The 15,104-nt window shown below is 42.8% G+C and overlaps 1 protein-coding gene across 3 annotated transcripts in view; it reads right to left on the minus strand.

Annotated features, from left to right (window-relative positions):
- Positions 1-8,043: 8,043 nt before the first annotated feature.
- Positions 8,044-15,104, minus strand: part of CSGALNACT2 (chondroitin sulfate N-acetylgalactosaminyltransferase 2) — a 33,314-nt gene continuing 26,253 nt past the window's right edge. For 2 of the 3 annotated variants that reach the window (XM_054206420.1, XM_054206419.1), the window contains exons 4-8: positions 14,778-14,879; positions 13,119-13,297; positions 11,442-11,536; positions 9,862-9,943; positions 8,044-8,696 (exon numbers count right to left, since the gene is read on the minus strand). In XM_054206420.1, coding sequence (XP_054062395.1) covers positions 8,404-8,696; positions 9,862-9,943; positions 11,442-11,536; positions 13,119-13,297; positions 14,778-14,879 — 751 coding nt within the window. In that variant the 3' untranslated portion in view covers positions 8,044-8,403. The other variant, XM_054206421.1, reaches the window with a different exon arrangement.

Genomic DNA, 15,104 nt, shown 5'->3' on the forward strand with positions numbered 1-15,104 from the left:
GCTGATATTTTTATGATCAGACGCCACCACAATCATAAACACAACACCACGTTGAAAAGAGTTTGGGGAGCCACTAGGCATTGAAAATAGCTGGAATGGGTTAAAATCCTCTTTTACATGCAATTCAAGTACAGACTGCAAAGAATTCTACCTATGGAAGAAAACGATAAAGCCTTTAACTAAGTCAACTTGCATCAGCAAAGGGGTTTTACAGCAGTTGCAGTGAAAAACGAAAGGATATGGGTCAAGAGGCTTAAGTCATGTGGGACAGAGTCCTGTAGCTATAAAGCAACCTTGAAACTGTTGGGGTTAAAAACGCTATTTTTGAAAAACTCACCACATTACACACAAACTTACAGCACTTCAAACAAACCAGTTAAATCTCACCACAAACTCCTACCTGGGCACTTTATTTCAAGTTTAGAGGGACTTATTTCACTTATCCCAGGACAGCACTAAGCTAACCAAATCAGACCTGTGCTTTAATACAACCATGCTTTAATACATGCAAACATTTAGACTTAAAAGGGATTTATTTAACATTCAACGCTGAGTTCAGAAGTACTTTTGCCACACGGTACTGCCATACGGACCCCAGCTGTCCTTCAAACCCAGCACAACACATCCTTAGCAGAAGCACACAAGCTCTCCTGTTAAAAAAAGATGGAAGCCATTCCCTTTTTGGTGTCATCTCAGAGTAGCAAATCTCAGAAAAATCAGTAAAACATTTACCTTGTTCCAACCCAGAAGGACAGAAACCACGTTGCTAGGGAGGAAAGCAGAAGAACCTTCCTGCTAGCATCAGGTACTGAATGAGAGTAGCCCATTATTTCACAAGGCCCTAATTAAGCACACAGCTGCCATCATTACTGCAAATGCAACAGCTGTGGCAGAGGCAGCCCCTCACGGTGGGGTGCGGGTGAGCCCCAGGCCAGCTCTGCTCCCCCACCGCCCGGCGACAAGGGACAGCACTGGCTCCGCGCCTTCCCAAGGGACATGCAGGTCCATCTCCCAGCTGGCACAAATTCACACGAGGCTGACGGCAATCCTGATGCTAAAATCTAGACCAGCTGGAGGCATGGAGCCCGCAGAATAGGGGGGTTGTGTTTGTGTTTGCACCCCCGCTCCCAGCTGTGTCCCACACAGCTGCCCTGATGCCTACAGCCAGGCAGCCCAAACGGGCTTCTCGCCCTGATGCATTAAGAAGAACTGATATCAGTAAAAGCAGGGGTCAGCAGAGCCAGTGCAACCACAGACATGTAAAAAGTCTCCTCCGCCGTAAAGCTGTTTCAGTGAAGAAAGAGGTGGGGCCCTTTAGTTCGGCTGCAGCCGGGCCTGAGAAGGAGGAGATGAGCACCACGGGGGCATGAACCAAACACTGCCTAACTTCAGCCCTATCCCCACGTTCCCCGTCCTACTTCACAGCTGACTGAAACTCGAATGACTGATCTCTTTAAGATGCAGCTGGGGGGTCATACACACAGCAAGGGCACCTCAGCCAAACAAAGGCCAAAACCACCGTGGCCACACAGAAAGCTTTACCATTACACCCATGCAGCAGTCAACTAGTTACTGCATTTATGCTGAATTGTCACTTTAAAGGCTATTTGAAGTTCTTTCCCTTTCATTCACCCATCTGAAGAAGCAAAAAGTTGTTTAATTTTATTCTAAAGTTTATATTCCAGCATGCGCTAAAACCTGCAATTTAAATATGTGCCTGAGTTCAGATAGAAGTAGTTATGGCTTACCCACCGCTTCTGCCCTCCTTACGCAATTCTCCAGTCCAAAACACTGAGAGGTGCTGAGCATTCACCAGGACAATCTAACCAGTTTACAAAGAAGTTTTAATAAGTGTTTTGTATGCGCGTGTATCTCAAAGTCCAAAGGGTCACAGGCTTTCATGAAATCAGAAAAAAAAGCCACAAAGTATTTCCTTCTGGAGGCAGTGGACCCAGAACTAAGTATTTCCCTGTACTTTTTCACCTGTATTTTCTGATTTCCAAAACTAGTCCCACTGAATGACATATTTTTAAACAAATTAAAGCTTGCAAACTCAAAAGCATGACCTGAATTCATTCCTGTAAAGGGTCTAACAAAAAAGCATGCCCTGAGCTAATCTCATTTTGACTTCCCTTAATCAAGAACACTTCCCCTTTCCTCCGCAGGTTGCAAGTTCCTTGGAAAAGGTTACAATTAATGCCTATAGCATACAGCAACTAAAAACAAATATAAAAATATTACTTCTCAATTCAGCAGAGCATGTTCCTGTTTAAATGCATGTTACTATATTTATTGCTCTAACACTAAAATGCAGTGACTCCTCCAGGAAAACACAGCTGGCTTTTTACACACAGACCACAGCTTAGAAAAGGGAAATGGTGCGTTATACAAACAGCATCTGTCAAAACCCAGCGGGGCCCAGCACCGCCCGCCCAGCCCAGGCGGGCACTACCTGCCGGCTCCAAAGCACAACACTGGCGTTTATCATAGCGATGCCCCAGGGGTGGGCTGCCCAGGCCCAACAGGGATGGGGGCTGCATGGCAGACCCCCAGTGCTGACCCCCAGGAGCCACCCGGGCAGGCCAGAGCTGCCACAGCTGACGACGACCTAAGAGCACCCATCAAAACCTTGCTGTTCCGCCTTTCTCCAGAATTTGCCTGTGGCCCCAGCCGAAGGGTCTCAGCCCTTCGAGCTGATGGGTTTTGCTTTTGCGCCGGATCAGGCTGGAGGTGACCAGCAATAACATGAGCTCAGTGTCAACACGGACGCATTAATAATTAAGTTGCTGAATTTGTTCTGTGCACAGAGAAACCCCTGGGGTTTAGACGCTCAACATGAGCCGGCAATGTGCACTCGCAGCCCAGAAAACCAACCGCATCCTGGGCTGCATCAAAAGCAGCGTGGCCGGCAGGGCGAGGGAGGGGATTCTGCCCCTCTGCTCCGCTCTGGGGAGACCCCACCTGGAGCACTGCATCCAGCTCTGGGGCCCTCAGCACAGGAAAGACGTGGATCTGTTGGAACGGGTCCAGAGGAGGGACACAAAGATGATGAGAGGGCTGGAGCACCTCTGCTGTGAGGACAGGCTGAGAGAGATGGGGTTGTTCAGCCTGGAGAAAGAAGGCCCCGGGGAGACCTGATAGCAGCCTTCCAGCGCCTAAAGGGGGCCCACAGGAAAGATGGGGAGGGACTCTTTATCAGGGAGTGGAGCAATAGGATGAGAGATAATGGTTTTAAACTGAAAGAGGGTAGTTTTACATTAGATATTAGGAAGAAATTCCTTACTGTGAAGGCGGTGAGGCACTGGAACAGGTTGCCCAGAGAAGCTGTGGATGCCCCATCCCTGGAGGTGTTCAAGGCCAGGCTGGACGGGGCTTTGAGCAACCTGGTCTAGCGGGAGGTGTCCCTGGCCAGGGCAGGGGGGTTGGAACTAGACGATATTTAAGGTCCCTTACAACTGTAACCATTCTATGATTCAATTCCATGTTTGTTGCCAAAGTAGAGAGTAAACCCAGACCAAGGCCCACCAGGAGAAGGCCAGGCAGCCGGCAGCTCCTACGGCAGGCACCGGCTGCCAGGATCTTCTCCCCAGCAGGGAGGACAGTGATGCTGAGTTTGCAGCCTTCAGCTGCGCCGTTCCCGTCCCAGCAGCTGGGCTCTGTGCCCAAGGTGCAACACGCAGCTGTGGATCCACATGGGAATAATGTTATCTCTGCAGTTCCCCGGCAGCAGGTATGAGCTTGAGACTAGACACTTAGCTAACATTTTCCAGCCGTTGAGCCAGATTTATGCCAAAAGCAACCTGCAGAATAGAATTTATTATTCAAGTGAGATATTTTCATATTTGAAACATGACTAATTTCCTCCCTCCCCTTCTTAGATGAGGTTAGGAAACACCTTCAAGGACGAGTCACGTTTTACTAGGAAGGAGCAAACTTATGCTGTATTACAGCACACAGCAGTAACTGGAACAGCAGCAGAGCTGTACACAAACACATGCGCTCGTATCGTGGCTATGCCAAAATGCAATCAGAAGTTCAATACACTCAGGTACTGCAATCACTTGTAAACTCACTTTTATTATAAAGCATATCCTACTATTTCTGTTCTAGTTCCATTATGGGGCAATCAAACACTGGTTCGCGTATGTCAAATTTGGTGGCCTTCTACAACAGGGTTACAGCATTGATGGATAAGGGAAGAGCAACTGATATCACCTACCTGGACTTGTGCAAAGCATTTGACACTGTCGCGCACAACATCCTGGTCTCTAAATTGGAGAGAAACGGATTTGAAGGATGGACCACTTGGTGGATAAGGAATTGGCTGCATGGCTGCACACAAGGGAGGGAGGTTTGGAACTAGATGATCTTTAAGGTCCCTTGCAACCCAAACATTCTATGATGATTATATGAAGAAAAGAGTTTTCAGGATATAATATATTTATACAGCACATGTAATTTCTTTTAGGTATGCTAAGGACTTGGGCAAAACAAACTGCTCCCCAGATTCATGCATTTTTCTAACCAATGCTGGGCAGTGACTCAGCTTTGTGTTGACTCCTCAGGTACATAATCAATGTGTTGCCATCATCCACAGCCACACAGAAAAGACGACACCTGATGAGTTAGCTCGGGGTAATGCAGCAGTAACTGATAACAACCACAAATGCTGAGTCCTGAAATAGGCTCTACCCATGCCTTTCCCCAAGACTGCGGTTGAGGAGCAAGAAAAAGCAAAACGCCTCCAGAGGACTTTTTTTGCCAGAAAAACTCCTGGACAAAGAATGAAGAAAAGCAGAACAAGACCAGGAAAGTAGCTGCTATGCAGTAATCTTATGATGTATTGGTATAAATCTGAGTAACTTTTGGAGCACTGCACAGAATCATTCTCTCTGCAATTTGTAGGTTTCAACCTTTTCTCTATCTATCTTGGGATTACTAGGGATATATAAAGCATCCTGTCCTCTCTGGGGAATCCCTGTTAAAACAGACAAAATAACCCATCCATGTAATATTCATCAGTTAATTCAGCTCAGTGAGGGCCTTGCTGACAGGGAAACATTGCATCTTATTTTGAAAAAATACCCATTAAGTCACTGAGGGACAATCATTATCCAAACTAAGAATTTTAGATACCTTTTTTTAATGAAGTAGTCGAAGCTTGTAGCCTAGCCCAAAAGCAAAGTTTAAAATACTTGAGAATTATAATTGAAAGCTGTAAGTTTAAGGTAGTTATTTATAATTTTTAATCTAATTATGTAACAACTTAGAGACAAATGAGTAGGTAAAATAATAAGTCATTAGGGAACATGAACTGTACATGATTAGTAATAATTCCCTGGAAGTGGAAATTTTAAATCATGAATAACAGCTTTTTATTTAAGTAACTGATTTAATTTCCAGTGTCAAAGTGGCTAATAAGCTACCCCAAAACCTGTAAAGCACTATTGGGGCTGAGTACTTTCCTGCTGTAAATGTTCTACAGATTGCTTCAGAGCAGTAAAACCCTCTTCCCTGCAGACGCACACGGTGAGGTGTGTGCACCAAATCCAGTACTGCGCAGCAGCAAAACACATCCAAGGAGATCCCATGCTTAAAATTATTCTTGTTACTACCATTGGGCTGCGAGTACCTCGCATTGACTTACCACAGCACACAGCCTGTACCACTATCTCTGGCTTTTGTAACAAAGGCAATAGGTGATGGTTGCCTGTGCTCCCAACAAGCTGCCCAGCTGACAAGTGCCATCCCAACATGTTCTTACACAGGCAGGTATTGCAGGGAGCTGAACTAAGACAAGAGAAACTCCAGAAAAGCACAGGAGTCCTCAAATAATCAGTCATTTGGACTACTCGTGTCCATACCCAACCCTGACATTTACTATTTCAAAGAGTTCTGACTTCCTTTTAACTCCAGTGTATTCGCTCCCATATTTTGGGAAGATGAACGGAAAACAGGGTTTCAAAAGTGGTTCCTGTTGACTGCATTCAGCTCCAGACTTCCCCGACTGTCTTCCAGCACCGACACCATAGGCAGTTTCTGATTGCACGGATGCGGACAGTTGACGCTGTTCTCCTTCCTCACCATTGCTGATAAGCACAACCACTCAGTGGAAAATAGCAAAAGGTAAGAGATCTGGATATCAGCATCAGCAGCCTGCCGTGTTTCCAAAACATGGAAACTAGGACAACCAGCTCCTTCTGGGGTAGTGGCTGAGTGCTCAGAGCTGAGCTGCAGCGATGCTCAACACCTCCGCACACCCTCTGTATCCATTCCTGTGCATGCCAAGCAGTGGTGGCGTCAGCGAGAGGCGCTTTTGATGCTTATTCTCCTGCAGCAGAGCCAGGACAGCAGTAGTAGCTGAAGTTTTAAGGGCTAGAGTCTCAGCAGAAGGTCCCACTTTCATCCTTACCCCAAATCATCAATGCCAATGCATTTAATCTTTTCCTCACTGGTACCTTGTTTTTGTTAGGGGCCACCAAGATAAAATAAGACAACATCCGGTTTAAGCTTAGGTTGTCTGGGGAACTAACCGCACTTTTGTGTCTGGTCTGGGGAGATACTCACTTGAAATGCAAAAATGAGCTGGTCGAACTTCTCACTGCAAATATTCTTACTTCATTCTGGCACGTCATCTGCCTCGTAAAATATCATTGTAAAAACTTATTTCAAAGAAACAGCTTAAAACAATTTCTAAAATGCAGAAATTCCATTTATTATATTGAGAACAACAGTTGCAAGAAGTCTTGCAATGTGTTCTCTTCACTCTAAGTACAATACAGTACACTGTTCTCCACAATAAGTTACATAAAGGCAAATTTTATGTACATATAAAAAGGATCAGTGCCCAGAACCATTTGCACAGCATATCTGCTATTCAGAAATCAACAATTTAAATCTTTAGTTGCCTTCCGAATTCTTGAAGCAAACTGAATTCATAAACAGATCTTAATTACCTGGCTTGAGAAGGGTTTTCAACTAATTTCTAAATTCAGTGGAGACCATGCAAATGGTTTAACCACTGCATTAGCATTCTCAGCATTCATTCTATAAACAAATTATTAAAAATGAGGCATGCCATATGGTAGCATATAAGACAACATGGAGAAAAATGACCTGCCTGCATTTAAACTGCTTATGCATCCCGAAATACCCCAAAGGGAAGTAGCGACGTAGTAGTGCCATTGTACAAGGCACTAACGAGACCACAGCATAATTCTGCTTATGCATGCTCAAAAAAACCCAACCAACCAAAAAAAACGGAGGAAAAGAAAAAAAAAATCACCCTAAAACCCCTCAAACTGAAAAAGTGAAAAATAAGGCTACTAGGATAATCAGTGGAATGGAGAGCATTGTATGAAGACAGACTGTAATAGCACTTGCTTTTTCAGTCACTGAAACAGCTAAGAGTATATGACTGCCTTCCAAAAACGCGTCAGGAAAATGACAGAAACAAAAAGAAAGCAGAAGGGCAATACTGGCATAACAGCAAATGGGCCTCTAATAAACTTATGTGGAAATGAAAAGATGGTTCCTCAACTTAACAGACGAGATGGACAGACAGGGCCTTTGAATATGGAGGAGTGGGGCCAAAACCTTTAAACAAACAAGTTTCATAGCACAGCTCAGTTTATAGAAGGAGTTCTGTGATGTGGCATCTACTGTGGGAAAAGACCAGACCCAGAAATGCCCAACTGGAACGTTCCCAAATTTCTGATCCATCACCGAGATAAGATGGTGGTGCCTCTTTTGCAGTGTGAAATTACATTATATGCTCTAAAATTCCACTTTAAAAGATTTTCATTCCCGCCGCTTCACACGAATCATTCTACATTCGACCATGTGAATGTCTGTTAACAAGCAAATGTGGCACCAAGCCCTTGCTGTGAAATCAGCGACCTGAACAGTTGGCATACCAGTCAGCACATCCCATATACCCTTCACGGTGAGATGCTTTTTCAGACCTTTCTCTTGTTTCTACAATGGAGTGTAGGTATAGCATCCTTCTAAAGTCACAGCACGGTGAGCCATACAGACTGAAAATACTCAACCCAAAAGATGATTTAATTTAATTCTTAAAGTAATGCAAATATAAGAATTGAAATGTACCACGTGGAAAAGTGTCGAGTTGAACATTCCACTGATTTTTCCAATCGATACTGAACACATTCCTTGAACTACATACGCTTTCCAATTTATTTGAGGTGCTTAAACTTGCAAGATATGTAGGTAATAGCATATTAGTCAAAGAATTACTTGGAAAACAAATACAAGAACCGAAAACCCCCCTAAACTCTTCTTCACTGAAAAAGAGAGGCACTGCATTTTTAAGCTGAATTAAGGCTGTAAAATGATGCTGGTTCATTGTGAATTCGAAGTCATCAAATGTCACGGGGGTGACATTTAACCCACTGCTTCGCTGTTAGTCCTGTAAGCCTGCTTACGGAGGTGAGTCTCGATCTCCTCCCTGAAGACCAGCATCCCAAGGTGCGAGTGAGAGGCCTCGTTCATGGCTTTGGACTGGATACACATGCGATACTGCTCTGGAGTGAGTTCATCTGCACAATGCTTCTCGTGCCAGAGGTGAAAGAGACCAGGGACCGGTGTCCTGATGACGATAAGGTCACCATGCAAGTACTTTCTGTACAGGTGAACGTCCTCACCGCCCCAGCCTTTCACTTCCAAGTCAAACCCCCCTATAAAAACGACAGCAGAAAACATTATTTTGGCACATAAGCTAAACACAAGGCAAAAAGAGCAACGCTCCTCCTGTAACGTATTACCAAATCTGGTACAACATACCAGAAATTCTGAAGCAATTCACTTTAAGTTCTCCCTACCAAAGCATGGCAAATTGAGGGAGAGGAGCTTCAAGCATAGCACATCCTCTGTGGTGGAAACCACCCAGGACACAGATCATGCGCTACTGGCTTCAGAGAGCCTCTTAGAACAGTGTCTCCAAATCACATTATGCATGACATCCCATGTGACAGCTGCAGAAAACTGTAGGCAAACCTCACTGGCTATGCTTTTTGGGTTATTTTTAGCAATCATAATGGATTTTAGCAGCTGGGAAATGAAGCAGTCATGCACCATATGAAAAGCCCTCTCTAAAAATGCCAGCAGTTGCTCCGTAGGTCACAACTCAAAAAGCTGGATTAAGGAAAGGAACCCGTTCCACCATTTTAAGTCCTCTTGCCTTTCCAGGACCGTAGTGAAAATCGACCCAGACTCACGCACAACTTCAAAACTCTAGAATTATGAAGTCTTCATTTAGCATATACCATACACATGGCAACGTGGCTGTTATTAGAAGTCAGCCTGCATTCAAGCCATTACACAGCACCCAGGGCTGCAGCATTACACCTCCTGGCAGACTATCTTCAAGATGGTCTTCCAAATTGCAGCACACCAAGCTGCTCTCAGTTTGAACAGCATGCCACAAGGGGGTGCCAAAGCCCATTTCTGAAGTCTCGAACAACTACGTTCGACTACTCAAAGTTATTTAAAAGAAAGAATTTGAATGCTTCTTGTCTACGTTACAGGTTTACTTGAGGGACGTGTTTCTTAATTTGCTTCAGACAGTCACAAAGTACAAAAAAAAAAAAGAAAAATTTTTTAGAAGTTCTAGAGTGGAAGTGTCGCTACTAAAATTACTGTGACTTTCAACAAACTCATCAGATGGGACATCAAAACCTAGAAAAACATTTATCTCATTGATCGAGCTTCTCAAGCAAGTCTGACTGCTGGGCTTGGGAAAATAACAAAAGAAATAAATGCATTACTTTCCTATTTTTAGATAAGAACAGAGAATCAGTTTTTAAACCACACAAAAAAATTTTTTTAACACTTTTATCTTACCAACGGTCAGAAAGTCTGTCCGATATTGACAAGTCATTCCAAAGCCAAAATCCCTCCAGAAACCTGAATCCTTCTTGTGTACCTGCAATTTTAAAACAGTATCATTCTGAAATGCAAAATACATCAAAGGAGGTGCACTGCACTTGGGTTTGTAGAAAGCTAAGCGCTTTCAACCATTTGCTCAGTGCAGGATACAGCATATAACGCTTCTAGTATGTCTGTGCCATGCACAGATGTGGGCTTCCTAATTACCTGCTGTTCACTTCACCCTTTGCCATCCATTCCAAACACTCACTCTCATTGCAGTTTCCACGTTTACCTTCTGCCACGCCACCCCTATTTTCCATTTATCTGCTCAGACCAAGCAGTAAATTTTTGGTAGTCTACTGCCAGATCATCTGTTCCTGATACTCCAATTCCTACCTGGTTTCTAAGACCACATTTGTCTCTTCTTGTTCTGCTATGACAAGAAAAGTAAGTTTTGCGATTGAAGTCAGCAACCACGAAATTGTTGGGAGTCAAAAAAGCAAACAGCAGAGCTGTCAGGCAGGAGCTTGCTCCTCCCTCAGCCATGCCCACCTGAGGCCATATGCTAAAGCTTCCCTCCTATTTTGAGGAGGATCCTTGCAAACAATGTCAGGGTGTAAGGGCTTTTATGTTTTTCTTTTCTTTTAGTAAGGCTGTGTTGCACTCTGCTTTCTCTCCTCCAAGCCTGTCTACCTCAGAAGTCCCAGCTGCAAAACCCAGTTTCATTTATGCAGTCTCTTGAAAGAGTCAGGCTGGACATTAACCGTGGCCATTCCATCTACAGGCAAAGACCCAGAAATACAGTACTTCCTTCTTTCTGCTGAGTCCCAAATTATCCTTAAACCCATTCTCTTGAATGTTTGCAGGGTTTATTTGTTTATTATTTTGACTATAAGCTTCCCTGGAAGCAGTGTTTCTCATTCCAAAAGCAAGATGAAGTTAGCTGTGTAACAGCCAACGGCTCTGGCAGATGTTGGATGGCCAAGATAAAGAAACAATCTGCACAGAGCACAGCTGTCCACAGCACGGAAAAAGCAACTGATGAACCTCTCAGCCCACCTCGAGTTACATGGCACACTTGCTGCAACTGCCATTTGGCAGTTAGCAAAGACTCTCAATACTGAGGGAAGCTTATCAAGCACCATTCATAGTTTTTTTTTCCCTTTCACCACTTCTTTGTTTGCTGGGACATAAGACAGAAGCCGCTGCTATGTTATTACACTATCCTCCTAAAATACTGGCTTTCCAAGCCAGAATTAAACAATAGATAATTTGATTAATAGTACACTATTATTTTTTTAAAATCTCATTTGATTAATAGAACATAATTAGTTTTTTTTAAATGTAGGTAGAACTCCAAGTTTACCTAAGAACAAGTCTTGTATTGTTTGATAAGCTTTTCTTCCAAGTGCTTTGCCCATAATGGAGAGAAAGTGTTTAGATATGCACTGCCAAAGGTCATAAGATATCCCAAACAGACTATAAAGTTGCACTTACTTTTGTTTTAATACAAAGCACAACTAATTCTATCCAGAATAAATCACTCTGCTTACCAATTGTTGCTCCACAGGGGGTGGTATATCTTGATTGGCATAGACAATAGCAGGATTATAAAGGCTGAATACCACAGGATAAAAAACCTTTTTCCCTGCAAGTCAAAAGGTAATTGTTACTCACTGTGGGCACGCTTTCTGAAGCCAAAAGGAAACCAGAAATATTCCCTTTATGTAAAATATTAGCTATTAGCCATCTCGTGAAAACAAATAAATATAAGGTCTAACTGCTAAGATTTCCCATTTAGGTAGCCCATAACATCTAGCAGGGTAGAGCCCACAGGATTAAAAAAAATACGTATGTACACATATTTATATATACCCTATAGGTATACATTTATATGTAGTTATACATACTTATATGCATATAAAATATTATATATATCACAATATCACATTAGATGACAGTGAAAAATCCCTGCAATAATGGTATGCAGTAAAGCTAAAAAATACCAAGTCTGAGTAACACCTTGCATAGCTTGAGTTTTAGGAACCTGCCTCTCTCCATAAGCATTTTAAAAGTGCATACATCCAGGATGTCCTGCAAGGGCGTTAAGCATCATGAGTATCCTGATTACGCTGTGACACCAATTCTATGCCTATTACAGAAGCCAGATAACTATTTTCCAAGTATCTCTTGCATTGTCAGTGCTGCAAATGTTATCAATGACAGCCCACGAGAATAGTCAGTACCTTGATTTGGGCGTGAACTCTGAACATGTGAGAAGCAAAGGTGACAAACTGTCAGTATGACTTGTCAAGCAGTCTCTCAAACTCCCTTCCTTGTGAAAGCTCACAAGACGCTTCTCTCCAAAGATTTTCCAATTATTTATAAAACTCGTTTCATGAAGTGCCAAGACAGAAATAAAAGAAAAGGCAGGAAATAGAATCCAAATATCTGGCTTATAGCAGATTTTCTTGCTTGTTTATTATGTGAAGAAAAAGTATCTATTCATTCCAAATTGACATTTGGAGAAAATGGTTTCTGGCTGCAACAAATCTGGAATAAGAGTAACCATTAAAAAAAATAACCCAAACAAATGTTTGACAGGAGAAGGTCTTAACTAGCATGCCTGTTAACTCAAGGAAGCTTTACCCTTCTTGGCAGAAGCTTGTAGAACAAGCAAGCTTCATACAAACTTGAGAAAAATGGTCAGAAAATTTCAGATCTTGGGATGTAAATGTGGAACATTAGCCCAGTCTCTGTAAGGAGCACATCGTGTAGCTCTACTGAAAGCCATTTCTACACGATGCCTTGGCCATACAAGCATGAGAAGACATAAACCAAACTTGTTAGAGATTTCAGCAAAAATCTTCTTCCACTGTAAGTGCTACATTGAGTTTTGTTATACAAATTTACACGCAGCCTAGTTGCTAAAGCAATTAAACTGTCCATCTTTCTTTTAGACAGCCAAATCTTAAGAAACTGTGAAAGCCGTACTTACCGTATAAGAAAGATGTGTTCTTCAAACAAGCTACACTAAGGCAAAAATTATTTCTAAGTACTATTGTCTTTTGTGCACACAGTATTTTCCGTTTTCCTAGGTGCATGATATTGAATAAGCTCCACCATTCAAGTTAGTTTTCTATATGCTCAACACAGCTCAGTTTAAACCGAAGAAGACTACAAGACTCACTTACAGCAACTGTAAAGGAACATACTGTAAAAGAACATACCAGGCTCAGCATTTAAGCGACAACTGTTAAGGAACTCAGCTGTGAAATAAACATCAACATCACAGAAGAACATCAGGACCTCGCCCTTTTCCCAGGCTCTGGCGCCCATGTCAAGTCCCCGGCCTCGGTTAAATTCCTCATTGAGAGAGACGAGCGTGTAATTGTGGAAGTCAGTTTCTCTAGAAGAAAAACACAGCCAAACCCAAAATTAATCTGGGGGGTGAGGGGGCAGACAGGACCATTTATACTTTTTCAGCATTCTACAGTAATTTCATTCCGGAAATTTTTTTTGAAAAAGTTATATCATCAGGATGAGAAAAAAAATAATCTTTTCCACTTAGCGCCTATTTTAAGTGTGAGAGTTTAGACATTGCAAAAAAGATGGACCTCAGTCTTACTTCATAACTTCGCTTTGCCTTTAATCATTCAGACAGATTAAAAAGGCCTTTTGGCAACTGATGTGAATTAAAGTATTCTCTAAAATTACAATGCCATCTAAAATTTGTCTCCACAAACTAAGAAGTCCTGACTAATAGAGCAATATCTCCGTGGGGAGGGCAAACGGAAAGCCAGAGTCCTGGCACCACCAAACTCATGAGGCAAAGAACCACCTGTGTGGTGATGCCACCATAGCCCGGTCAGTTTGCTTCTCCTTGCTATTTCATACCAGTAGCACACATGCCTGTACTCATCCCAGGAGAGGGAAGGAGCAGCAAAGGGAGAAAGCAAATACATCCGGGGAACATCTTCAAGCAAAGTTAAGTGCCCACTTCAGGGATGCTTCAGAGGGCAATGCTCGCAGAGAACAGATTGAAGATACTCAATTGTAGCCCCACTGAGAAGATAAAGAACCAGATAAACACCCAGTGAGTTCGCAGCACTGAATCTGGCTCCACACTGTGCGAAGAGGAGAACATCTCACAGGGAGCGAGGCAGGCGGCAGAGAGGCCTCAGAGGCAGAGAGGCGGCCGGCACTGGGCAAGCTGGATGGCAGGGAGGCTCTGCAGGAGGAAGGCAGAAGCACTCCTCCTCCCTTCCTAGGAGATGTCTGTGCACATCAGGCCAACTCGCCGTCACATGTTATATCTGCACTACTGTAGTGTTATTTGCTGAGACAGCCACGATGAAACAGTGTTTAAAGGTGTTTTATAGCAGAGGGCAAGTATGGGCCCAATTACCTAGTACCCAGAGGACAGAGGGCAAAGCTTAACTTCTCAGACTCAGCAGCCCAGCAGCCTACTTCGACTACATTTCTCTTCCTTATCATTAAATAAAACTGATTTTCTAGCGAAAGAGCTATTGAAATGTACATCCCAGCTCCAAAGAACTTTAACTCTGATCAATCTGTTAGCATGACTGAATGTTCACTGCAAAACTCACCCCTCTTGTTTTTCGGACTGTCAGAAAGAAACGTCAAAGCCACTGCTCTTAATCTTTTTTGGCCTGTAACTTGATTTTTAGTAGTCTTCAGGAGACTTTTGCAAGTTAAGCTGTAAAATGCCAACCAAAAAATGGTGCGCTGTAAATAAAGCTTACTTTCCCTATTAACCTGTAATGGACTATAAAATTATCCTTTTTATTATGTCATCCTTTTTAAAAGCCATTTTAAATGCCAATCAACATTGTTTGTATTGATTGATGTTGGATCAACACACTTACCTTGCTACGGATTCTAAGATGCTTTTTACTTCTGACAGCCCATCTTGTCCAAAATACACCACTGTGAGGTGGACACGCTTATCCTGATGAATACACACATCCCTATAAGCACAAAGATAAGCTGATATCAATAACCACTTGCAACACAACAGAAGCTTCAGGTACTTAAAAGCTATTGCATTTAAAAGTATTCGCAGATCTAAGTATTCCAGTCAAACTTCAACTAGCTTCTAAAGAAAACAAAATAAAAAAAAAAAAAAAAAAAAAAGGTTTTCAACTCTTCTTTCCCCATCTTTCCCATTTGAATCAGAAGGTTCCAATACTGTG

Source organism: Rissa tridactyla, chromosome 6 (assembly GCF_028500815.1).
Source record: "Rissa tridactyla isolate bRisTri1 chromosome 6, bRisTri1.patW.cur.20221130, whole genome shotgun sequence".
NCBI classification, from domain to species: Eukaryota; Metazoa; Chordata; class Aves; order Charadriiformes; family Laridae; genus Rissa; species Rissa tridactyla.